General features: G+C 43.1%; 2 protein-coding genes across 3 annotated transcripts in view; one reads left to right on the top strand and one right to left on the bottom strand.

Moving 5' to 3' along the window:
• ATP11B (ATPase phospholipid transporting 11B (putative)) overlaps window positions 1-26726 on the top strand; it is a 412741-nt gene that overhangs the window by 96183 nt on the left and 289832 nt on the right. The window lies entirely within an intron of this gene.
• DCUN1D1 (defective in cullin neddylation 1 domain containing 1) lies at window positions 57-25505 on the bottom strand. 2 transcript variants are annotated; one of them, XM_083364021.1, is made up of 8 exons: window positions 24999-25505; window positions 18848-19064; window positions 16535-16703; window positions 12956-13086; window positions 12077-12159; window positions 10540-10636; window positions 5503-5568; window positions 57-2762 (listed from the first exon to the last, which is right to left on the bottom strand). In XM_083364021.1, exons 1-8 carry the CDS (start codon window positions 25161-25163, stop codon window positions 2734-2736), a joined length of 957 nt encoding a protein of 318 aa, XP_083220147.1. In that variant the 5' UTR covers window positions 25164-25505; the 3' UTR covers window positions 57-2733. The 2 variants fall into 2 exon arrangements, with proteins under 2 accessions (XP_083220147.1, XP_083220146.1); XM_083364020.1 differs by having other exon boundaries at window positions 57-2326.

Below are 26726 nucleotides of genomic sequence, written 5' to 3'. Positions count from 1 at the left end.
GCAGCGCATGGACAGTGTTACACAAAGCAACAAGAGTTTTTGAACAAAGCACAAGCCTCAGTTCATCCAGTTTTATTTTCAAAATTTACATATTTGAATGCATGTTACTCCCACATACTTTCCTTCCATTGGCCTTCAAAACGTCTTATTTACCGACACTGAATCTAATTCAACCCACATTTGAATAACATGAATTTGACATGAGGTTTGAAATGTCTTTCTTGTACTTGCCTCAGAGTAAATGCCTTCACTACATTGTCCCTCCGTGCGTGCGCACATGCACACACACACACACAGTCTGATTGGATGATTTGGCAGATAGCATTTGCAGAACGTGCTACACTTTTTAAGAGTTGCCTCACCTGAGCCATAAATTAGCCAAGGTGTTATCTGAATTGACAAAAATAAAATTCAGTGAACTGGTTAATCAGGTTTTATGAATGCAGCCATAGATAGTATAAGAAAGGTCATTGGCCTGTTGTTCCTCTTAATGATGGAGGAGATTATTTTGACGCCTGGCTTTAATTGGTGGCATCAATCCTTGGGTTGTTGACTCAGTCTTACAAAAAAAAAAAAGGCGATGCAATTGTCTAGGAAGCTGCCAAGAAAACTGCATCACCACCACCAGGCATTGGGCTAGAGACTCGAGGTCATTTTTACTCTGCTTTTTAGATAACTGAGGATGAATATTTCATAGCACCTGAAATACCTGTTCCTTTTTTTTTATTGTAATAACAGATTTGGCACAGTCTCAGAATCCATCACCTGTTGCGGGTAAGACGTCCTGTTTTTAATGACAAATACCTGCTTTATTCTGCAATTTGCTGACAGGGCTTCTTTTTTTGCCAGTGGACATCTGAAAACTACAACTCTAGCAACTGACATAACATGATTTGCAAGCAATATTCAGTTGAGACCCAAAGGTGCTTTCCAAAAGGCAACTGGACTCTGTTTTTTCTTCAAAGACGTTTTGCTTCTCCTCCAAGAAGCTTCTTCAGTTCTAGCCAGAATTCTTCAGTTCAGTTCTTATTGTGTTTAACTTCTTTTAAAAAAAATTTTTTTTAAAAAAAAAAGTCCTTCAGAGGGGTATCACAGGGTAGTTTTCAAGAAATAAGTTACTTTATTTAGCAGGTTCACAATTCATAGCTTTGGACCAACCAAATAAAACATCAAGGTACCATTTTTTTTTCTCACCCCCACAAATTAGGAACTTCAAACCATGTTTGGGAACAAGAGACCCTCCTTTGTGCAACCATAATCTACATTTTATATGGCAAGCACAATGTTAATTTGCAATATTCTCTTATTCCTCTCTTCACCATGATTTTTATAAAAAATAAAAATAATCAAGAAACAAAGTCATTTTTGCTTCTTCTCCAATGGCATAATTCATGTGAAGGTTTGCCATGACAACTGGGCTAGTATTTTATTGACTCTGGATTGCAGAAAGTATTTTTTTTTTCTCAGTAATTACAATTTAAATTACAGAAAAATGTCGATCATGTGACAAAAATAAAATTACCAAATGATCTGTATGGCTGAGAAGATCTAGTCTTACATATGACAATAAAACTCCAAATGTAGTTAAGATTAAGCATTTACTGCTTGTCTAGTATTTGGCAAAAGGAAAATGACTTAGGAAGGGCCAAGTTACCGTTGGATGCACGTATGGGTTGTTTTTATTAATTAAATCAACCCAAGTAGAAATTCAGTTTACATTTTTAAAACTTAAAAAAAGCATGCACACATACATGGGGATATGTCTGAACATTTGTAGTCTTTGCTAGAGCCAGGCATTTACATTCAGAAACAAATAATTAAGCCAAATATTTCTGCCACTAAACACAGTCAAACCCTAGCACCACTTTGACAGTACACATCCCACTGAAAAGCAGGTGACCAATTTTTGCCTCTGGATTTAAAACCACTTTTTAAAATTCAAGAATGTATCACACAAACAACCTCAGTTTCTCTGCTACTTAAGACAGCAATGCTTTATGTAATGCAGTTTTATAATTACACAGTAATTATAAATTGTGTAGTACCAAACTGATGGCAAATTCCATTTTGTTGAAAAGGCCTCAACATTGCAAAAGGAATCATCTTAAAAAAACAAGAACAGCATGGCATTTATGCCTTAATCTTCAGCACAGGGATAGAATTCAGTACATCTCATTAAAATTTAAAAAAAACAAAACCAAAACACTAGAACACAAAAAATACATAGCATACATCAATGACTCATTCTGAGAAAGCTGTACCCAAATTTTAAGACAGAAAACAGCACACGCACACTTTGTAGAGTTTTCATAATTCAAGTCTTCGCCTATATTTACACAAGAGAAGAAACAACAAGAGAGTAAATAACATACTTGACTTTGTCAATTCCAGCAGCTAAAAGATTTCCAATTTTATTCAATGGTTTCCTAAAACTTTTCCAAAACGTTACTGAGGGAGTGGCTAAAGGGTCCTGACAAGTTGTTTCTTTTTTAAAAAAATAATAAGCAATTAAGATTTTTCCTCCTATTATTTTAGCATCTGCATAAAAGTGCATTCTAATGTCATGGATACAAGAGACATTAGCAAGAAAACATCATGAACTTATATCAAAGCAGCCCTTCTCGTTCTTAAATACTACAAAGGAGTTTTAAATACCTCGAATCCATGTTTCCAATATTGTTCTATCAAATGATTATTATTTTTTCCAGAAAAGAGCAAAGTGGTGTTAAACGATTAAAAGCCAGGAGGTATTTCAAGTGCTGCTATCATATAAAAACACAAAGAATAAAACCACAAGTGTTAAGTTAAAAAAATATCTACTGTTGACACACACACACACACACACAAAGTGGCAAGCCAAACATAATGGGACCACAGTGGGTGTAGTAGCATTTTCAATCTCTCATCATGATTGAAAAACATGAAAATGCTGGATCTCCCTCTACCTCTCTTGCCTGGGTAATTTTTTTTTTTTCCATTTCAACATGTTTCAAAACTCTGAACTCTGCCGTAATTGCGATCTGCGGTCTTGAGCTAGCTCTTGACCTAAAGTACACGTTCTGGTTTTCAACTACCTATCGTTAGCATCGACCTTCGCTGAAATTTAAAGAGAAAAGAGAAGAGAGCAACGTAAGTAGATGAGAAAGGAACAACATACGTTGCTGGGGCACTTCGTGTGGTATCTGCAGCAAGTTGCAAGTTGGACCACTAAATTATTATATATGCGTCATGATGTTTTCATGCCAATGCTACCATTATATGCATGTCTGGTGCAAGCTGCAGCACTGACATGATTAGGGCATCACACATATTGTCACCTGCCCCATCCCCTTGCTGGTACCCAAAAGAACAACTTAGGGGGGGGGGGTTTCTTTACCACCAAAAACATTACATCTGCATTAGTCTCGGTTACGATCCAGCCACGGTAAAGCAGATAGCTAATCTCCACTGCATACAATGGCAGAATCAAATAAAAAAGGGTTTTCTTTCTTCCATTGAAATTGCTGAACCTATTCGGGTGGGTTACGTCCGATACAATTTGGAGTGGAATGGAAAAAGAAGGATGACCAAACGGAGAAGGCCCAGCAATAAGTAGGAACTCCAGTTACTAAATAATTACTCCACACACAGACCCCACTGTGGACAATGCGAAAAGGAGAGGGGGGGGTTACTGTTTGTGCAGTTGCTATCTTAACACCCTTCTCATTTGGAGGCTATCAAACCTGCGAACCCTCTACTCCCACTGTCAAGTCTGAAATTCTAAATATCTGCAGGCATCCGGCCGATGACGTTTGCATCGGCCCACAGAAAAAGCTTGTTCTGGGCACTGATGTCTCTGCACGATGATCACAATGAACTGCAGCTATAAAAGAAGAACCAAGTCAACCCACACATGTGAAGAAGGATCCTTCCTGGCAACTCAGTTCATACTCAAGTGGCTTTGGCTTATGCTACTCGGCCTCAAATAAATTTGCGTTACACTTATTGTTTTCAAAAACTTTCCTGGGCCCAAATCAAGAATTTTATAAAACGTAGCAAGTATTACAAGTTGAGTGTTGCATTCAAGTCTTAACAATTCAGTAGAACTTAGTGGCTGCGGAAAGGGGAGTGAAGAGACGACGAGCATTTCAAGGCTAATAAAATTGGGCAATGAATGAATGACTAATAAGACTGGGTAACTAACTGATGATATTTCAGGACTAATAAGACTGGGTAAGTCTAAGAGCAATGATGAGCAATTTCTTATTCCTGCATTAGAGTGCCCACTGTGCTTACTGAGTAAAGCCTATTGAAACTTAGGAACAGCCAGGCTCAACAATACTCTAATTTCAACCACTCAGTGTTTAAAAAAAAATAGGAGAGACAGAAATAGCAGTTAGGTGATCAAATGTGGACACGTTCTCTCACTTTGGGAATATGGGATAATGATCCAATTCCCAGAAGCAGCTGCCCACACCTGCCTGAGAAACAGTGCGACCCAGTTAAGTTAGAAGGACAGCTATCGGTGGTCAGATGCAAACAAGCACTCCAATATCATCCTTGCCACACAACAAGGTGGCAAAAGGCCGCTGTGTTCATCAGCGAGAAAAACCACCCATCGGATGCAGGATGCTAAAGGAAGCTTCCTCTGTCGACATGAGGCACCACCCAGTCCACCTGACATCAAGGATACTGCAAAGTCATTAACCAACCTACGTTTCAGTGGCACTGAATCCCCCACCAATGCAGCTGGCAAGCCCGTTCCAGAGACGGACAACAATCCAGGCTTTGGCTGGGTCATTTCGACATCTGCTTTCAAGCACACACGCAAACAACAACAACAAGCCCTTGCCACTCACACTGACAACAGCTGTAAATAGACCATTTTTAAAAAAAATGGATCCAAACACACTGTTTTAGGATAGTCTCAGCACAGTCTTTGCAGATAGCCCCAAATACGTTAGCCGAAGATAATAACTTTGCTCTCTCTCTCTCTCTCTCTCTCTCTCTCTCTCTCTCTCTCTCTCTCTCTCTCTCTCTCTCTCTCTCTCTTTCTCTCTCTCTCTCTCGGCTTTTTAGAAATAGGACAAGTGGATTGTGAGACTGAACTGTGAAACAGGAATACCAAAGAGTTTGCTTGGTGAAAAAACAGAATGTACTTTAGGTGGAACCGGAAATGTCAAAAAGAGTCATCCAAAAACCATGAAAGATCTATGGAAAGCATTAGGAGGCTCCGATAAAAAAAAGGGAGGGGGGGGAGGGAAAGATGATATCCACAATGCTGGAGTTTCCAAGGGGTTAGGGCAGCCCAGGCTTGGAGGGGGTCCCAAGCCACCTGTAGTCTGATATGGTCCAAGGTATATCCTTACAAGTTTGCAGCCACCCTCAGCTTTTATCTTGAGGATTGGTCTTCGGTCCAGTTCAGTCATTGGCAGAAAGTGACTGCAATTTTTTTCCCCATTATGTTTATTTGTACAGACTAGGTACACGTTAGAAGGTTCAGTTAGCACTACACTGTCGTACTTTTTATTCCAGCAATCTGAGGTCGTGCAAATTCCACAAAGTCGTCGATAAGAACAGGCCAGGCACCTGGGGAAAAGGGAACAGAAAAAAGACAAGTGATTACATCTTCCCAAAATTTGAGTTGAAGACTTTTTTTCCCCCTCCTTTCAGAGCAAGGGTCCCGAACCCCTGGGCTGTGGCCAACTACCGGGCCTTGAGATGTTCAGAACCGGGCCACGGATGTGGCGGGCAAGCGTGCACATCCCCACTTGGGCTAATGATGGGCGTGCATGTCTGCCGCTCACGTAAATGGAGTGTGTGTGTGTGTGTGTGTCTGTGTGTGCTTGCCCACTGCTGACACGGAATCATCACCCACCACTGGTCCGCAAAGCCAGAAGGTTGGGGAAGTCTCTTTTAGATCATCGAAGGGAGCTGAGGAAGACGACCTAAAAATCCATTCATTATGTCAAGCATATCCAGGTGTTCCTTGTGATATATTGCAACAACAAATACAAGTCTGTCATGTTCTCCTTCTGGTGTGAAATGTGTATATACACTGACCCAGAAGTCAATGGATTAGGATTTGACGTGATGACAAATGATAAGACTTCACTCGCCAGCAACGACGTTGAAAGCGCCTCTGAACACAGAAGGGCAGCCGTACCAATTATCCCCCAGCAACGCTTCCTCTGTGTTGCTTCTTGTGTAGTGTCCCTAGACAGGCAGTCCTCGACCTACGACCAAAATGGAGCCCAAAATTTCTGCTGCTAAGTGAGCCACTGTCCCACTGTCTCTTAAGTGAGTCTTGCCCCCATTTCACTTTCACTTTCTTTCACTTTCACTTTCTTGCCGCAGTGGTTAAGTGAATCCCAGCAGTCATTAAATTAGTAAGGCAGTTCTTAAATGACTCTGGCTTCCCCACTGACTTTGCTTGTCGGAAGGTCGCAAAAGGGGACCCCGGGACGCTGCAACCGTCATAAATACGAGCCAGTGGCCAAGCGTCTGAATTTTGATCATGTGACCGACCCATGGGGACGCTGCAAAAGGTCATTAACTGTGAAAAACCCTCATAAGGACTTTTTTTTTTCAGTGCCGCGGTAACATGGTCACTAAACGAATGGTTGTAAATCAAGGACTTCCTGTGATGCTTTTCAAATATATTAAACAGTATTCCATCTTGCTCGCAGGGATATCGCAAACAAGGTCTATGTCAAGTTTCTGACATGGGCTTTTCCAGTGACTCTGAGGCATTGTTTACCTTAAAAGTCCTTTATTAGCCTAATACACCGGCAAATGCTTGCTCAAAGGAACCTGGAATCTGAGATCTCCGCCCCTTGCACATTATATTAAAACACAATTCTCCACCTTTCTAATTTTGCCATTAATCATATTCTCCAATTAATTTAAAGAATCAGTTTCCCTTAGACCCGCCAAAGCCTTCTCTTCTTAGTTCGAGATGGCCTTGAAAAGTGCAATCCTACTCATCCCCCCCTCCTAACCTTAAACTAAAATAATACACAAGTCTTCAAGCAACACACAAGTTTAACATATGAAATAGCTACTTCTTCATCTCTTGTCAAGCAATAACATTCGGTGTTGGCAGCCTTGACAGTCAGGGGTAGGCAACCTTGGCTCTTTTATGACTCATGGACTTCAACTCCCAGAATTCCTGAGCCAGCTTTTTGGCTGGCTCAGGAATTCTGGAAGTCCATGAGTCATAAAAGAGCCGAGGTTGCCTGCCCTTGGTTTAGGGCAGGGGTCAGCAACCTGAAACAGTGAAAGAGCCACTCGGAACCGGTTCACTCACAAAAGGAAATACTGGAAGCCGCAAAAAATGTGTTCACATGTGCGTACATGCGTGCATGCGCAGAACAGGGTTTGACTGAAGAGTGGAGCCAAGGTGAGATATGCACCTACCCTGCATATTTGAATTGATTGGTTGAACTTTTTTAGTCCCACTTTTTTTTTTTTTTTTGGACTGCACATGGCAGAGGACTGGGAGCCGCATGCGGCTCTGGAGCCACGGGTTGCAGACCTGTGGTCTAGGGCTTCCACAATAAAGCAGTTCTGAGATTTTTTTTCCCTAGTTTCTATCAAAAGTTCTTCAAAGAAAAGCCTTCTCGCTAAAAGCTCAAGAAGCAGGCTCCTCTTTCTGCTGAGGTCCACGCAGCCATTAAGCCTCTGCTGAACACAGTCCGAGGGACCTTTCGTTTGTAAAAATAAAATAAAATAAAATAAAACCAAGGCAAACTTTGTTCCAAGCAAGGAAAGAAAATGTGGGTGGATTTCAGGGGGAGAAAAAAAACGCACCGGTCCCTTCGTTTGTAAAACGAAAGGACCGGTGTGTGTTTTTTTTCTCCCCCTGAAATCCACCCACGTTTTTTCTTTCCTTCCTTGAACAAAGTTTGCCTTGGTTTTGTTTTCACTCGTGGTCCAAGAATTTCAGAATTAAGCTAAATCAGACTTTTCCCATCCTGGGAATCTTCGCCCCTGCTCCCAGAGAGTGTATTTAAAATCAGCCCTTATGACTCATGGACTTCAACTCCCAGAATTCCTGAGCCAGCACAGAAGTCCATGAGTCATAAAAGAGCCGAGGATGCCTACCCGTCCTATACATAGGCCCTCAAGATGGCTTTGGACAACAAAATACAATTTAAACGTTAAGGCATTAAAATCGAAAACGAGACAATGTAAGAGTTTACTCATTTGTATCCTGCCTTCATTATCTTTACAAGTAACTCAAGACTGGGAACACACATAATACTCCTTCCTCCTATTTTCCCCACAACAATCACCCTGTGAGGTGTTTTGGGCGGAGAGACAGTGACTGGCCCAAAGTCACCCAGCTGGCTTTCATGGCCAAGGTGGGACTTGAACCTAGGAACCTTGGCTGGGCAGTGTATTCTGTGGATTTGGGAGCTATAAAGAAGGTCCTATTCTGCAGACACAGAGACGCGGTGGCTCAGTGGGTTAGGACGCTGAGCTTGTCGATCAGAAGGTCGGCAGTTTGGCGGGTCGAATCCCGAGTGCCGCGTAACAGAGTGAGCGCCTGTTACTCGTCCCAGCTTCTGCCAACCTAGCAGTTCGAACAGCACGTAAAAATGCAAGTAGAAAAATAGGGACCACTACGGTGGGAAGGTAACAGCGCTCCGTGCGCCTTTGGCGTCTAGTCATGCCGGCCACATGACCACGGAGACATCCTCGGACAAGCGCTGGCTCGACTTTGAAACGGAGATGAGCACTGGCCCCTAGAGTCTGAAACGACTAGCACGCATGTGCAGGGGAACCTTTAGCTTTACCTATTCTGCATACAGGATAGCACGGATTCACGCCAGAAGAGCTTCTTTAAAAGGAATGATGTAAGTCAGTATCAAACATTTTGCTCTTTATGACCCCCTCAAACTTTTACAAATTATAAGGTAAAGGTAAAGGTTCCCCCACACATGCGTGCTAGTTGTTTCCGACTCTAGGAAAAAAATTATAGAGCCCTAAAACAGCTTATGTTTGTAGGAGTTATACCTACCAATATTTATTTGCCGTATGAAAAGTTAAAACTGACACACGCAAGACAATAATTATGTCTTGAATCATGTAGAAATAGCAATAGCAAACCCAAACAATAACAAGGGTGACGCCAATTTAAATTTTTGCAAATAACTTCGGTACCTGGCCAATAGTTTTGATTTGACGGACGCCTGAGAGGGTCTTGAGCCACCTCACAGGGGTCCCGGAACCATTTAAGAAAAAAAAAACCCACCACTGCTCGAAATAACCAGAAAGGTAAAAGTTGTAGGAGACGTGGACCGTCAAAGAACCGGGCCCTAAAATGTCACAGGATTTAAAGGGCCTTATAGTCAACGCCAACATATGTCAGTAGGCATTTCAAGCAATCCGAGAAAAAAAAAAACACGCACAGGAAAAGGTGTGACAGATTGTTAAAAATTTGCCCAGTCAGTGGCCTGGTGAGTTGCAGAAGGGAAACACGGCAGGATTAGTGACTCAGCAGTAGCTGGTTTGGCAAGCTGGTGTTGTTGAAATAAGGGGGGGGGGGGAAGAACCTCATAGCAGGGAAATGCCTGTGAGCACCATTCATTTTAAAGCCGGGTTTTATACTGCAGCTTGCTGAGGCTGCTCTCTGGGATTAAGATCACGGTCTCTATGGCAATGACCAATCAGCCTTATTTTCAGACGTTGGGCAAACAGATCTTTGTTTACTCTCTGGGTTCTTCATAATTTAAAAAAAAACAAACCTCCGAGAACTGATGCAGAAATCAGATGGGTAGGTATTTTTTATTTATTTTTTATTTTAATCCCATTTATATCCCGCCCTTCTCCGAAGACTCAGGGCGGCTTACAATTTAAGCACAAATCAATGTGCTTAGCAATAGCCTTCATTCTATGTATATGCCTGCTTATTAGGGCTTTTCACACACCCCCAAGCGGCATTATTACAAAGTCAGCTTAATTGCCCCCAACAATCTGGGTCCTCATTTTACCTACCTCAGAAGGATGGAAGGCTGAGTCAACCTTGAGCCTGGTGGGATGCGAACCTGCACTAATTGCAGGCAGCTGGTGTTACTTAAGGAGGCATTAGCCCACTGCTCCACCAAGGCTCTTATAAGGTAAGGTTTGAAGAAAATAACGATTGCATTTTAGCAGGATCAGTGGCACATAGAGAGAGAGTTTGGTCTCGCGCTTTAGGCACCAGGCTAGAAACCAGGCAGCTGCGAGTTCTAGTCCCGCCTTAGCATAAGAGCCAGCTGAGTGACTTTGAGCCGATTACCAGGAGACTCTGAGAGTTCTAGTCCCACCTTAGGCATGAACACTGGCTGGGTGACTTTGGGTCAGTCATTCTCTCCCAGCCCAACCAACCTCACAGGGCTGCTGTTTTGGGGAAAGTTGGAGGAGGAAAGAGTATTAGGTATGTTCACCACCTTCAGCTATTTTCAAAAACAATAAAGGCGGGGGGAGGGGCGGAATTTAAACCGGGGAACATTGGGTTTTTTTTAAAAAAGGGCTTGGACAAAGAGTCGCAATAGCATCAAGAGACAACAGTACCTTCCTCGTCGTAATTTGACATATCGTCTGCTATCATTGCACTGAAGTCTAGAAGGAGGTTCCAAGTGTCCTTCGGTATAGATCTTTTATGATGTTCCTGTTTTTGAGAGAAAATCCCACCGTCACAATTCAAGATGTTACTTATCTACTCATTCCTTAACAGGACTTTACGCTTGGCATAAAGCAGTGGTTCCAAGACTGGAGCATCCCTCTCCGCATTTCTTGGGACAGCAAGGCCGCAATGATCTGTCTCTCAGCTCTCGGCATCACGATTATTTTAACCGTTTGCTGAGCACCACGGTTCTGCACAGCGACGTAGCTTTGCTTCTCAAGAGTGGCTTAATTCATTTGCTGGGAGTAAAGCAGGACTGGGAAGGCCTTCGGCTTCAACGCTTTCCAAGCGCTGAGAGAGACTTGCTTCACTTCTAGTGAAGGGGCTGGTCCTGTGCTGTAGCTCCCGTGCAGTGCTCAAAAGCCAGGCTTTGCGCTGCTTTGGGGAGGGCCATCAAAGAAGGCCTTGGCTGGAGGCTCAGTTAAAATAAAGTGCCTCCTCTAGGCTCTGTGCCAGATTTAAAGGGCTGTAGATGCTCATGCAGAATCCACAAAAACAGAAGTGGTCCGGTCAGCAATTCCTAGACAACCCTTTCAAGGCCAAGGACAGGCAGTGTTTAAAATGACTGAGAATTCACACATTCCTTTGCTCAGTCATCAATCTGCAATTAAAACTTTAAACGTTTTCTTTTGTAATTTCTGATCTTATTCCTTCCTTCCTTCCTTCCTTCCTTCCTTCCTTCCTTCCTTCCTTCCTTCCTTCCTTCCTTCCTTCTTTCCTCCCTCCCTCCCTCCTCCCCTCCCTCCATTCATTCCCATAGCTGTCCAACTCAACCGAGTAATTTAATTTAATTAATTTAATTTATTAATATTTCTATACCGCCCTTCTCCCGAAGGACTCAGGTGGCTTACAAATACAGGTAATCAATCCTCAACTTATGACCATAATTGTGCCTGGAATTACAGTTGTAAGACATGCCAATTAGTAAGCGGGTCTCCATATCACCATGTCAAATTTCATGATCCTTTTTTGCGGCAGTCATAAAGTGAATCCAGCAATGTTTTGATTTCATAAATTTTGACATCATAAATTATGGCCACATGATTGGGGGATGCTACAAACAGCTATAAATGTGGACCGAATGCCAAGCGTCCAAAATGTGATCAGGTGATTATGGGGTGGGGGTGGGGGGTAAGCCTGACTGTCAGAACTTCATATCCAGGTGTTAAGTAGCTTTGGGAATGTCTGTGGTAACTGAATGGTCACTAAGCCACCCGTTGTAAATCAAGGACTATCAGTAGAGACAAGAAAATCTGCCGGCTCACTCTAACATCAATCTGACCTGCTATTACGTTCATAGGCAAAAATTCTTGATCTAGACCGTTTCATAATGGTATTGATACCATCCACACACATACACACACGCGTGCGCACACACACTCAACATGTATGTATTTGTTAGACACAATTAATATTTGAACTTACCAATAAAAATCTGTTCCACAAGTCTAGGAATTTAAATCTTCCATGAAGTACTAAGTTCCAATAGGCAATGGCCATTTCTAAATCTGTAACATTAAAGATTTTTTTTTAAAAAAAAGCATTATGATCCAGAACGATCGTTTCTGGAATGCATAATTAATTAACAAAGCAAAACAAAAAATTCTGTGGCAGAAGGACGCTTCAAATGTTCCTGGATTTCAGCACTTTCTTCCCACCAAAGACTTCTCAGAGTATCCCAACTAGACACTGGGCTAAAGGAAGCAAACATTTGCAATGGTGTTTTTTTTCTCTTTTCCCTTGCTGAGCTCTTCACAGCGAGCAGAGTTTTGCTTCTAAACCTACCCGAAATTTCAGGGGGTGCCTTGTTGTCTTGATCAGCCACAGAGCCCTTCAGGCAGGGAGGAAAGAGCTAGGAACGCCTCTAAACAAATGTAAAGCTTTGAGGGCATCTTGTCTGGGCTACAACTAACAACTTTGTTAAATGACACTTGCTGAGAGAAGGTCCACGGAGATTCTCAATCATCCAGATCAAGGTTGGCCCAAAGGTGTTTTCCCCCCCCCAAAAAAAAGGCAACTGTTTTTTTTTTGTTTGAAAAGGTTTCACTCCTCATCCAAGAAACCTGAAGTGAATTGAAACCAAGGACACCCAGTTGCCTTTTTTTGGGGGGGGGGGGAAGGGCACCTTGTGAGACTTGCTGAGGGACCTTAATGGGCTTGTCTCAATCGATCGGCATCACGCCGGAGAGGAAAAGGCAGTTTCCATCATCCTGTTCAGCCGCAGTGACTGCTGAGAAATCTGCTTTCCGGTCTCTTAGATATGAGTCACTTCTCCCTGAACTTAGGAAACGCTGGCATACATACCTAAACCTTTCTGTCCTGGATTCTTGGCAAAGTTGAAAGTAAACTGGTAAAAGTCCTTAAATCTTCCCGGCTCTTTCAATTCTTGCTCCATTTTAGGAAGCTGGGCCTTTAGTTTTTCTATGCTGTCACATCTGTATCAATACATAAAAAAGGGTTGCTGTTGTTTTTTTTCCCCTCCTCCAGTCGGCCACATTAGGCTGCATATTTTTAAATCCTCCCTACAAATTGTACTGATACAGGCAGTCCTAGGCTCACAACCTTTTGTTTGGTGACCGTTCCAAGTCACAACGGCACGGAAAGAAGTGACTTTGACCAGGTTTTTCTCACTTAGAATCGTTGCAGCATTCCCCCGTGGTCACGTGATCAACGTTTGGGCGCAAAGTCAATGGGGGAAGTCAGATTCGCTTAATGTTTACACGATTCACTTAACAACTGTGGCCAAAAAAAAGTTAGTAAAATGGGGCAGACGTCATTTAACAACTGCCTTGCTTAGCAATGGAAATATTGGACTCAACTGTGGTTATAAGTCGAGGACTCTCCGTAATCCCGTATACAGGTAGTCCTTGACTTAGGGTCACAATTGGGACAGGAATTTCTTGTCTCAGGTCGTTGCAGTTGTAGGTGGAGTTGGACCGAACTTTACGCAATTTTTATTGGGGTCATTGGGAGAAACGCGTGGCCATTAAGCGAATCATGTGGTCATGAAGTGAATCTGGGTTCTCCCCCACACACACACCAGTGGGTGTTTTTAGCAATAGCAGTAGCACTTAAGACTTATATGCCGTTCCACAGTGCTTTACAGCCCTCTCTTAGGAGCCTACAGTGTCAGCATTTTGCCCCTAACAATCTGGGTCCTCGTTTTACCGACCTCGGAAGGGATGGAAGGCCGAGACAACCTTGCACCTGTCAGGATCGAACTGCAAGCTGTGGCCAGAATTAGCTTGCAGTACTGCATTCTAACCACTGCGCCACCATGTCTCCCCTTTTTGCTGGAAATTGGCAAAAAAAAGGTAGCAAATCACAATCGTGTGACTGCAAGATGCTGCAACTGGTCATAAATATGAGCTGGTTGCCAAATTCCCAAATTGCAATCACATGACTTTGAGGTAGTGCAACAACTGTAAATGTGAGCACAGGTCATAAGTCACTTTTTCCAAAGTCATTGTAACTTCAGTGGTTAAACAAAGGGTTGCAAGTCAAGGACAACCTCTAGCTGCTTTTAGAAGGGATGATCTCCGAGGTTCTCTGTCATTTGCTTTATTAGAATACTAATTAATCTATGCATTTGCAAATCACCTAGGGATGAAATTTCCACACAAGGCAGAGGTTGAGAACAATTCTGCAAGAATTATCACAGCTTCCCTTTTGGGTCCTCTCCAATAATTTATTTGTTTTTAAATAAGGGAATATGGCAACCAAGACGAAAATATATACCAGGAAACGGTTACATCTTAAAAGAATTTCTTAGAAATTCAAGTCAATTATGTGATAGTCTGTGTATTTCCCTGCTCCTTCTAATAAATAATTCATTTCAGAAAACATCAGGAGTAAAAAAACTGCCATATGGAACACTATCATCTATTTTGCTTCAGTTTTATCACACCTTGCATCGACACACTTGCCAAAGGAGTAAACAAATACACAAGTGCAGCTCTAGTACTAATACATCTGTAAGGAGCATTTTCTTCTACACTTCCAGGTACGCATATTCCAGACAAAAAGCAGCAGTGTCTTCATGGCCCAACAGACAGTGCAACAAAAATGCAATGATTTCCCACTTTGTATAGTAAAAATAAATAAATAAATAAATAAATAGGGACTCGGTGGCTCAGTGGGTTAGCCTGTCGATCAGAAGGTCGGCAGTTTGGCGGGTCGAATCCCGAGTGCCACATAGCAGAGTGAGCGCCTGTTACTCGTCCCAGCTTCTGCCAACCTAGCAGTTCGAAAGCACATCAAAATGCAAGTAGAAAAATAGGGACTACGGTGGGAAGGTAACAGCGTTCCGTGCGCCTTTGGCATCTAGTTATGCCGGCCACATGACCACGGAGACGTCCTCGGACAAGCGCTGGCTCTTCGGCTTTGAAACGGAGATGAACACCGGCCCCTAGAGTCAGAAACGACTAGCATGCATGTGCGGGGGAACCTTTACCTTTACCTTTTTATAGTAAATATAAATGTTTCCAGCGATCTTACTATTTATTTTATTTATTTATTTATTTATTTAATTTATATACCGCCCTTCTCTCAAGAGACTCAGGGCGGTTAACAGGGCAATACGTAAAAGACAAATACAAAAGTTAAAATTATTAAAACATGATTAAACAATGCCCATAGTACAAATTTAAAATTAAAGTCATAATAACAAACCCACCCCGTCCCATCAGGCCAGGCCCGCTTCCTTAAAGAGATGGGTTATACCTATGACAATTAAAAAACAAAAGCTAAACCCAAGTCTTCAAAAACACAATTTAAAAAAAAGAATTGACAATATTGTTCCTCTTAATTCTGTCACCACATCACTGCCATTACTCTGTGACTCCGTGTTTTTCAAGCATGGCCATTTTAAGAGGTGTGGATTTCAAGTCCCAGAATTCCCCAGCCCACCAGCCTATGCTGGTTGGGGAATTCTGGGTGCTGAAGTCCACACATCTTAAAAAGTTTGGAAAACATTGCTTTAACTTGATTTTTTTAAAAAAAAATTGCACTCAGAATCACCGTATCAGACAGCTCCTGGGTTGAAAGGATTAGCCGGTGACAACACTGTTGCCCTGGGAGCACCAAGTTGGGGGGCTCCTTTTATGTCCCCAACAGGAGCTGGAGTGAAGAACGAGAGTTCAACCCCACCCCATGGCAACTCTTGGGTCTCAAACTCGGGCTTGCTAAACTCCTGCCCAGCGTTCCAGCCACTCCAGCCAATGTATTCATTCATTTACATATACATAAAAGGTAAAGGTAAAGGTTCCCCCGCACATGCGTGCTAGTCGTTTCCGACTCTAGGGGCCGGTGCTCATCTCCGTTTCAAAGTCGAAGAGCCAGCGCTTGTCCGAGGACGTCTCCCTGTTCATGTGGCCGGCATGACTAGACGCCAAAGGCGCACGGAACGCTGTTACCTTCCCACCATGGTGGTCCCTATTTTTCTACTTGCATTTTTATGTGCTTTCGAATTGCTAGGTTGGCAGAAGCTGGGACGAGTAACAGGCGCTCACTCTGTTACGCGGCACTCGGGATTCGATCCGCCAAACTGCCGACCTTCTGATCGACAAGCTCAGCGTCCTAACCCACTGAGCCACCGCGTCCCTTTACATATACATACACACACACACACACATATATACACATACACATATACATATATATATACACATACAAACACACACACACACGCCACGAAAGAGCTTGTAAGTGCAAAGCTTATAAGCCTTGTTATGCACCAGAAGCAATGCGCAACTAGGCCAGAGACTAATGGGCAGGAAATTAAAGAGTGTCTTTCTGTAAATAAAGCAGTGCATGGGCAAAGTTTTAGTGCTGCTTTAGCCCAACAGGCTCTGCGTGCATCACACGATGGGCCCCAGCACTTACCCAAGTTCTGTCATCCCATCCATGAATTCCATCCTTAAGAATTCGCACTGTGTCGCAGCTCTGAACTTCCAGGCAATTATCAAGACACTAATGCTGGCAGGGTCTAGTGCCAAGTCATCGCAAAACTGCTGTATGCCATCTATGCCAATTTTGTTCTCATCTTGAGGATCTTAAGGTTTAAAGGAGAAAATAAGAGAAATGAATATTTTTAAAAAATCCTAAAAATAATAATGGAACTGGTAGGTGTGATTTCAAAACAAACCATGTGAATGAGAAACTAATTTCTGACTCAAGGGACATTAACTGCTGGCAAGTGCCATTTAACAGCCCTCTTTGCAATTTAAAATGTGTAAGAAGCGTCTCACAGTCGTTCTCTTGCCTGGAATCACAACTGCAATTTAAAATGGGTCAGTTCTCTGGTTTCACAAAGGAGAGAGGATAAATCGCAATGCACTCTCATGAAGGACTTTTTTTAAATCCATTTCCCTGCAAGTTCAGGTTAAGAGACAGCTCAGAACACAAGGCTCTGGGTAGAAGAAAAAGCAATGGCTTGACAAATAATTATCGGGAAAGTCAGAGAAGAAATAAGGGCAAGATCAGGTAACTAGATCAAACAACAAGAACCAAAGTGGCTTTTGATGTTAGAAGGTCCCCAATCTTTTGCTCTGAGTCAACTACAATATTTACACTACAATATTGAAAAAAGTCATAATCTGTTAAAACTGTGGCTATTGTATAAACCCAAAATGGTTGAATTCGGACAGCATGCTCTATCAAAGCCCTCCTCCCCCCAATATTATGTTCTAGAAAGAAATGAACAGTATCTTCAAAGTGGAAAGTTCAATCTAGTTTCCTAACCAAGGGAAAGGTGGCCTTCCAGAGATACAAGCGGAAGAGGCAGGGGTTGTTTGAGGCTAATCTTTCTAGAAATTTGGGGCTGGGGTTAGGGCTTAAGGATGAAAATGAGAGCAATTCCTCTCCCATTCCCATCCTTATTTTTCTCAAAGAAAAAAGAAATGAAGGGGAGAATAGGCTTCAGGAAGTTTATCATTTTGGCTGTACTTCAGAGACATGATTTTTGAGTCTTATGAGTTATTATTGGTATGCCATGAGATGTATACCCCTAATTTAGTTATTTGAATCTAGCTACTTAGGAACCCTTTTCCATCTCAAACTCCCTGGGTTCAAGTTCACCCTCAATCAAGTAGCTCATTGGGTGAAGTTACCCACCAACTTTAGCCCATCCAGAGTCAAGTATGTGAGAAGGGCTGTTGCATAAAACGAAGGAATGAAATATTTTCCACACGCGTTGTAATACAGGTAAGTCTATGACTTACAAACATTTGTTTAATGACTACTCAAAGTTGCAGCAGCACTGAAAAAAAGTGACTTATGACCGCTTTTCACACTTATGACTGTTGCAGCATTCCCATGGTCATGGGATCAAAATATGGATGCTTGGAAACTGATCCCAGGGTCAACTTTTGCGGCCTTCTGACAAGTAAAGTCATTGGGGAAGTCAGATTCACTTAAGAACCCGGTTACTAAATTAAACTGAAGTGATTCACTTAACAACTGCGGCAAGGAAAGTCATAAAATGGGGCACAACCCCATTAGCAACTGTTTCACTTGGCAACAGAAATTCTGGGCTCAGCTGTGAACATAAGCCAAGGACTGCCTATAACCGTGGTGGCGAACCAATGGCACGCGTGCCACAGGTAGCACGCAGAGCCCTCTCTGTGGGTACACACGGCATCGCCCCAGTCCTAGGCCTTCAGCTGGGTTTTATAAAACCTTTTCACTTTAGGCCTCTGCCGCCATGTGCAAAAAAAAAAAGGTTCAAGCAATCAATCAATTTCAACTTCTAGTGGGGAAAACAAAAGATCTCGCAAAGTTGGAATTGATTGATTGAACTTTTTAGTCCCACCCAGTCTGCCGTTACCACTGCAGCCACGCCCACCCATTGGGCCATGCCCACCCATTGGGCCACACCCACCCGATGGGCCACGCCCACCCGGCACCCGACAATACATAAGTGGGTTTTGGGTCGCAGTTTGGGCACTCAAGTCTCTAAAAGGTTCGCCATCACTGGCCTATAACACCTGATAAATATGTTTGCTGCCCTCCCGCCAAGCTCCTTAGGGGAAGAATGGTTCAAGGACTACTTTAAATTGGTAGGTAAATAAATAAACCTTGTTGCAATATGTAAGGGCTAAATACCTATCCTTCTCAGTCACAGTTTTCCTCCCCTGAAACCAACAACTATAGCAAAGTTCAAGCATTAAAAATGTTAACAACAAACTTTTTACTCACCTTTGTATCTATTATATAGTTGCTCTAATTTCTTTCGATCCAGTGATCCCTTAATGTTTTCTCGTATATACAGTTCAGGATTTTGAAAAAAATTATCTGTTGCAACATCTAGCTTCCAGTCATTCTGGGACAGACAATTCACTGCTGTTTTTTCACTAGACTGCGTGAAGATCATAAACTGCCGAACTTTATCTTTTTGCGATGACTTCAACTTGTTCTAAAAAAAAAAAAAAGTTTGAAAAGAAGAGCAGTAAAACGTCACATCTTGTTTTGCCCTGAGAGGCAATGTCTCAAAGGAAAACTCCAGAGATGATAAATACCAGTGGCGGAAGAAGGAAGGCAGACATTCGGATTAGGATATCGATTTCTTAATTTTGCACAGATAAGTTCAGAAGTTGCTTGCAAAGTCAGGTTGCTCACCACTGCTCCAGGCATCTCACAAGTCAAATAAGCTTACTACATGGTGGAATTAAAAGTAAAATACTCTTGAGCTATTTCTCGTCCCTAAGTGTATTAGCAATAGGGCGATCTATGGGCTCATCCAGATTATTCAAGATAGAAGCAGCATCCTTCACAATACCTGCCAAAGACTCCAGAAAACGGAGGGCTTTAAAAAGGACAATAACAGACTCTAAGGTTATTTATCAGGAGCGTCTGCAGACTATGGTCAAAAAAGGCAAGACGGCAGTTGCAATGGTGTAACTGAAGTGCCACTTGTTGGATTTTTAAAGCATACCCATGGATGCTCCTGACACTCACATATCCAAAATAAGCCATTAGCATATGGAAGCTAATTGATTTGGGAATATGATAGAACAGCTTAAGGAGAAAGCTAATATACCACTCCTGATTTCCCTCTAAATTATTCTTATATGAAATCCAACAAGACATCAACTGAACTCAGGAGAGCAAGGGGAAAAAAAGTTTTGACCGACCGTTAAACGTGGAAGAGTTTAAAAAAGCAGCAGTATCAAAATTCAGCACCATCCACAGCGATACATACCTATGTAGTCCTCGACTTATGATCGTAATTGAGTCTGAAACTTTGCTCATACGCCGCAGTGATCGTTAAGCGAATGCAGCATTGTAAAGCAAACACCGCAGTTGTTGGGTGCACCCACTATTCGCTATGGGGTATTTTTTGGCCAGTTTCTGGCACAAACAGCATAAATTGTGGTCAAACAGTCAAATACAGTTACATGATCGGGGGGGGGGGCTGGATGTTTGAACTTTGAATTCAAATTTGGCTTGCAAATCTCTCTCTCGGGATCTGTCATAACTTCAAGCGGTCACTGAGCAACCAACCATAAGTCGGGGACTGCCTGTGTGACCTTTAAGATTACACTTTAACTGAAATCGTATTCTTCTACCTTTGCAATGAAGCTATAAACACAATTCTCTGGACAATGTGACCGTGGAAAGGCATCATACTAACAACTCTTAATTCTGTACCCTGACTGGAAATATAGAATAGAATAAGAATTAGAATTAGAATAGAGCTGGAAGGGGCATTGGAGGTCTTCTAGTCCAGCCCCCACCCTGCTCAATATCATCAACTAAGTCATTCAATATGATCATCTGGTGGGTAAACTTTCCTATAAAAAGCATACGTATGACAAAGCAAGCATTTAGCTATATTCATCTATGGTAACCCATTTTTCCCTGGTTTTAAGAAGGCAAGTGTAGAAATCTATGCCCTTTAAAAAAACATTCCTCACAGTTCTTAATATACACCACCGATAGGAGACCGGTTGAGGTGTCACATTTATTTAGTAAAAGGTTTTTCCTTTTCCTTTTTCCTATTTATAAGTAATGATCAGAGGTCTACATTTTATTATTGGTTTATCTCTTATCAACCTATTTAAATCCTCAAGTCAACTAACAAGACACAACTGCTATGGCCATGTAATATGCTATTCCAAACAAATACAAATGAACCATGTTATGGCACCCACATTTGAGGTTCAGGGATGAAAACCCATATGCCCAAATTTCTATTTTTTACACCGTATTGTCAGTTTAATGTAATTTTTCTCTTTCCCTTGAGTCATCTTGCTATCTTAATTTTGATTTAGCAGTTAACTTTTTTATATTGTTTCTGTTGAATTTGTATATGCTACATCTGACTCTTCAATGACTATAAATAAAACTACGACTACTAAATATTATGGCCCATCATGATAGCCTGGTGCACACAACACATCAAGACACAAAGTACCCCTTCCCATTTTAGCTCCATGCATTGTACAAAACCAGCTATTGTCTGTCAATGAAACATAAAGAATATTAGCAAGCAATAGATATAAACTTTTTACTTTCCCAGAACAGTACTTGAAACAGCAGTTACATCTATGTATATCTACCTCTGTCTCTTAGCTAGCTCTACCTTTGGACAAGCTAGCATGAGTTGACGGCCCAAAGTGTACAAAATGGCAACAGAGAACAGGATGACAGAAAAATGTGCCTGACAAAGTAAAGCTGATTCTTTTACCCCTGCTCTGGGAACATAAAGCAAGAGATTCGTCTGAAAATTACAATGTGGTTACCGTAGAATGTCATCTTACATTATTTTGGATAATAATGCGCCCAATTTTACAACCAACATTTAACTTTTTATAAGGGAAGCAATCCAATTTAGCCTATTTTTAATAAGATATTGCTTTTATATAAGTTCACGTTTTTAAAATAGGCATAGCTAAGGGTTTCCCCTGTCCAGTCTCTTCTGACTTGTGTGTGTGTGTGTGTGTGGCACGCGTGCTCATCTCCATTTCTTAGCTGAGGGAGCTAGCGTTGTCCAAAGACACTTCCGCGGTCATGTGTCCACCATGACTATTCAGCGAGGCACACAGAATTCTGTTACTTTCCCACCAAAATGGTATCTATTCATCTTCTCACATTTGCATGCTTTCGAACTGGTAGGTGAGGAGCAGCTGAGGCGAGTAACAGGAACTCACTCTGTCAAGCAGCGCTCAGATCTCAAACCTTGCCGAACTTTCCAGCCAACAAGCGCAGCATCTTAACCACTGAGGTACAAGGATTAAAAACCCAAACCAAAACACACAAACAATGGAACCCAAGGTTAAACCAGCAGGAGCCAAATAATAATAAAATAATACATCACCAGAAGAGTTTGCCTGGCTGCTGGTCCAAATGCCAGCCAGGTCTTCCAAGTTTTACAAAAGACTAACATGCTTGGGGCCATCAGGATTAGGGCTGTCGGTGTCATTGTTTGGTGGAAGGGATCCACAGCATGTCTTCCCTATTAGACCTGGTGGGGTGGGCACAAAAAATGGGGGACAGGAGCCCCTTATAACTGTAGGAGTAATGATGTGAACCATAAATTTAATCCAGATGACTCATCAGTACAATTTTCTTGGTAGTATTAAAGAAATTAGTTGTTGTTCTAAATTGTACCCCTCTTCCAGTACTAACTCCTCTTACTTTCCGAGTTCAGCTAAGGTTAACTAGACGCTGGCTACAGTTCAAATACAGTTTGCCAGAGACAGAGAAATAGCCTATCACATCTCTTCCTAGGAGGCTAAATGCAGAGATATTAGTCTATGGAGAAACATCCCGGGTGTGTACACTGAAAGTAAAGTTAACTGCCCCTAAACACAACTGTAAGTACTAAAAGAGCCCTGGTACAACTTACTATATTTCCTGAAGAATTTTACATGCTGTTTTGGGCAGCACATCACTGAGGTAACACACACATATATATAAACACACACAAACAAAACACTTTATAGATACAATATACATATATTGTATATGGATATGTATATATACAGTATATATACTATATATATATATATATATATATATATATATATATATATATATATATATATATATAATGGATCTTTGGTCATTCGGGTTTTTCCCCGCGTAGAATTGAAGGTGTAGGAGCAACGTTTCAACGGAATCCCATATATATATGTATGTATATATGTATTTATATATACAGATGCTCAGGAAAAGGTTGCCAAATAATATAAATTCATTTACAATATTAATCTGCTCTAAATTATAAAGCAATTTTCAGACTATATGCTTCAGTACAAATCTTGAAGAATGCACTGTAAAGGAAATATGAAGATTTTAACCTAGAAATACAGATGTTTAAAACTCCAAAGAAAATTTAAGAATTCCTAATAGCAAAAATAAAAAATTGGGAACTAAAGTGTCTTTCAGCATGAAAACTAGCCTTTTAGGAAAATAGGTCAAAACCTCAATATATTTCAAAATATGAGATGCTGGATTCTTAACTTGTTAATTTAAGCATATGGACGCTATGAGCTGAAAGCCAACATTTCAATAAGGCCCATGTTCTCATCCCTGCCTCAAATGCTGACCAACTAAATATAATACTAAAATTTTGTGGAATATAAGACATTTCCATCAAATTAATTAAAAATATTCCTCAATTTTCCAGGGTTATGACACCATATCAACAGGTCAACACACTATTCAAGTAAACAAGAACTACCGTAAATGCATTCCAACAGTAATTAATGATGATGTCACTGCCTTTTAAAGATGTGTAATACTAGTTTACACCAAGAGTGGAAAACAAATTAACAGTCTGAATTAAATTTGGACCAAACTGAACTAAATCTGCCATTAAATTCTAGCTCTGCCATTTCAAACCAGATTCTCAATCTTGCAGGAGAATAGGGGCATTTGAGATTAAACAAATTGGCAAGATGTTTCAAATACTGCCTCGTCATCTTCTGAAAGTTGGGTGTCAGATTTTGGTCTAGTTTCTTCTTTTTTCAGAAAACTGTTCCTTTTATAAGAAACAAATAAATAAACCAACCTCGGGGTTGTTATTGTTATTGCATTAAATTGATATCCTTATTATTAAATTATTAGATCCCGCAGGAACGTTCTTGAGAATGTGTTGGGACAAAACTTTGCATTTACATTTGCTGCTGTATCTGGGGTTTTTTTATATGACCTATCCAATAAACTGAAGTCATGGTTTCATTCATATTCGACAGTTGCTTGGATTCATACGCTTAATGTTTACAAAGCATAATTCCTGGCTTCACAGACTACTCTTATCCCCTACCAATCCACAATAAAGCTTCATCTTTCTGATGAAACCTACCATCAGAATCTCTATCAGGGACTCTGGGGATGAAGAAATCTATGTGTTAAAATTTATATTTCAACAACAGACCTGTGAGATAAGTTGGGCTGAGAAAGAATGGATTGACTCCCAGATACCAAAGCTTAAACTGGACCTGAATCAACAACACCTCTTAATCCACAGCTGGCCAGTCCACATCAGCTAGGCAGGAATCCCTGTCCTTTCTGACAATCAAGCCATCCCAAATCGGACAGCACCTTTCCCCACAAATACACACACACACACACAAAAACGTGTCTGTGGGAATCTTGCACACCCAGTTTTGTAAGCACACAAAAAAACACTCCTGGGATGTTGGGCATAAGATCCTGGCCAGCTCGGGAAAGTGAGATACTTTTTTTGTGTGTGTGTGAAATGGCGGGGGGAGAGAATGGGGAAAAGGGGAGACTCCTAATGTTTAGCTACCACGGATTAACCCCAGTTCTCTCTCCTCCTGCAACGAAGACCAAACAATCGCCGGACTTTTTCTCCTCCCGATTACATCCCTTCTGCAGGCGGGAAGGGAAGAGCCGTCCTTTCACCGACGCCCCTTTACCCAAAACCTGAAAGAGGGGGGAGGTCTCCCCCAGGAGTACCCCAACCCCTTGTTGCACGAAGTGCAAAAGGAATCTTCCCCCTACACCTCCGACACAACCCAATTCCTTCTGGGCTCGGGAATTCACCCCTGGCTTGGCTCGGGGAGAGGAGAATAAGAGACCCCCACCCCGACCCCAAAGCCCCCCCCCCCACACACACACACGCCCTCCCGCAAGGGCACGACCCCGGCGGGCCGAGCCGGTCGCCGGAAAAAAGGGCGGCCCTTTCGCCCACAAGCAAAGCGACAGCCCGTCTCCTCAGCGCCGGGGGTTCCCATTTCCCACCGGGCCTGCCCTGCTGGGCGCGGGTTTGGGCCCCCTGCGCGGCCTGTGGGATCGCGCTCTCCCGCCGCCGGCTAGGCCGCGCGTTGCCAGGCGATGGCGGCGGCGGTTCCCCCTCAGCGGGCGGGCGGGCTCTCACCATGGTGGGGCTGCGCGCGGGCCTCGCTCCCCGCCGGGCCGGCTCAGGAGGACTGTGAGGAGGAGGAGGAGGAGGAGGCGGACCGAGGTTGGTGTTGGCGGCGGCGGCAGCGGCGGCGGCGGCTCCCGGGGCTCCTCCTCGCGGGCCCTGCCTTCCGCCGCTCATGCGCACTGCGCCCAGGCCGAGCTCGCCGGGCCGGCCTTGCCGGCGGACCTCGAGCGTCCCCGGCTGCCGGGCTGGGCCTTCTTTCGTAAGGACTTGGTCCGCCCCAGGCCTTCAGCCCGGCGGCGCGCGGGGGTCGCGCTGAGCCTGTCGGCGGGGAGGGAAGGAAGGACGGCGGGGCTGGGTCGCCCATTCCCGCCGCCTGCGGCCACCCGACTCTGGCTGGGCCCCCGCCTCAGAAACGCCTCCTGGCTGTTCGAACGGAAGACCCCGCCGGCGGCGGCGGGCAGGCCGGGAAACGTTGCTTGCACCGCGGCTTTTAATCAGTTGGGGAGGCCGCCCGGGTGGCCCAAGACTGGGGGCGGTTGGCCTAGTTCAGGGGTAGGCAACCTTGGCTCTTTTATGACTCGTGGACTTCAACTCCCAGAATTCCTGAGCCAGCCATGGCTGGCTCAGGAATTCTGGGAGTTGAAGTCCACGAGTCATAAAAGAGCCGAGGTTGCCTACCCCTGGCCTAGTTCAATGGGGAAAGGGCGGGCGTGCGGGGGCAGAGAAGAGAGAAGAAAAGAATACAAGTAGTCCTCGGCTTACGAACCACAATTGAGCCCAAAGTTTTATGTTGCTAACCGAGACATTTGTTCAGCGAGTTTTGCCCCATTATAAGGCCTTTCTGGCCACGTTTTTTTTAAAAGTGAATCACTGCAGTTGTTAGTAGCAGGGTGGTTAAGCGAATCTGGTTTTATCCATTGACTTTGCTTGTCAGAAGGTCACAAAAGGGGATCGCCTGATCCCGGGACACTGCAACCGTCGCAAATGTGAGACAGTTGCCAACGGTCTCAATTTTGATCACGTGACCATGGCAACCCTGCAAGGGTTATGTGAAAAATGATGGTAAGTCACTTTTTTCAGTGATGTAACAGTAACAGGACGCGGTGGCTCAGTGGGTTAGGACGCTGAGCTTGTCAATCAGTTTGGCGGGTCGAATCCCGAGTGCTGCGTAACAGAGTGAGCGCCTGTTACTCGTCCCAGCTTCTGCCAACCTAGCAGTTCGAAAGCACGTAAAAATGCAAGTAGAAAAATAGGGACCACTACGGTGGGAAGGTAACAGCGTTCCGTGTGCCTTTGGCGTCTAGTCATGCCGGCCACATGACCACAGAGACGTCCTCGGACAAGCGCTGGCTCTTCGGCTTTGAAACGGAGATGAGCACCAGCCCCTAGAGTTGAAACGACTAGCACGCATGTGCGGGGGAACCTTTACCTTTAACAGTCACTAAATGAACGGTTGTAAGTCGAGGACTCGCTGCAGGGTTAAAGAGCAGCTGCAGGGTTAAAATCCCCCATCGGTTGCTAGCTAGCTAAATAAAATAAAATAAAACCCACACGTACCAGAAACAGCCTGACTGATCGCAAAGCCAGGATGTGCAAAAACTCTTGCAGGATTGGAATTGCACTTTGCTTTACAAAGTGTCCATGAAGTTGTATTGCACCCCAAGGAGATTTCTGTAAGATGGATGCTTGGCCAGAGGTGTTCCTCCTGTCTCTACACATCTGGACCATTCCCTAAAC

Source organism: Vipera ursinii (assembly GCF_947247035.1).
Source record: "Vipera ursinii genome assembly, chromosome: 5".
In the NCBI taxonomy this organism is placed as follows: Eukaryota; Metazoa; Chordata; class Lepidosauria; order Squamata; family Viperidae; genus Vipera; species Vipera ursinii.
This window is presented reverse-complemented; position numbering and strand designations above follow the sequence as displayed.

Coding starts and splice junctions, on each gene's coding strand:
- DCUN1D1 (XM_083364020.1), bottom strand. CDS start 25,163: ATGAGCGGCGGAAGGCAGGGCCCGCGAGGAGGAGCCCCGGGAGCCGCC. Junction 10,637..12,076: donor TGTGGAACAGATTTTTATTG/GTAAGTTCAAAT, acceptor TCTCAAAAACAG/GAACATCATAAAAGATCTAT. Junction 5,569..10,539: donor GTCAAATTACGACGAGGAAG/GTACTGTTGTCT, acceptor CCTTTTCCCCAG/GTGCCTGGCCTGTTCTTATC.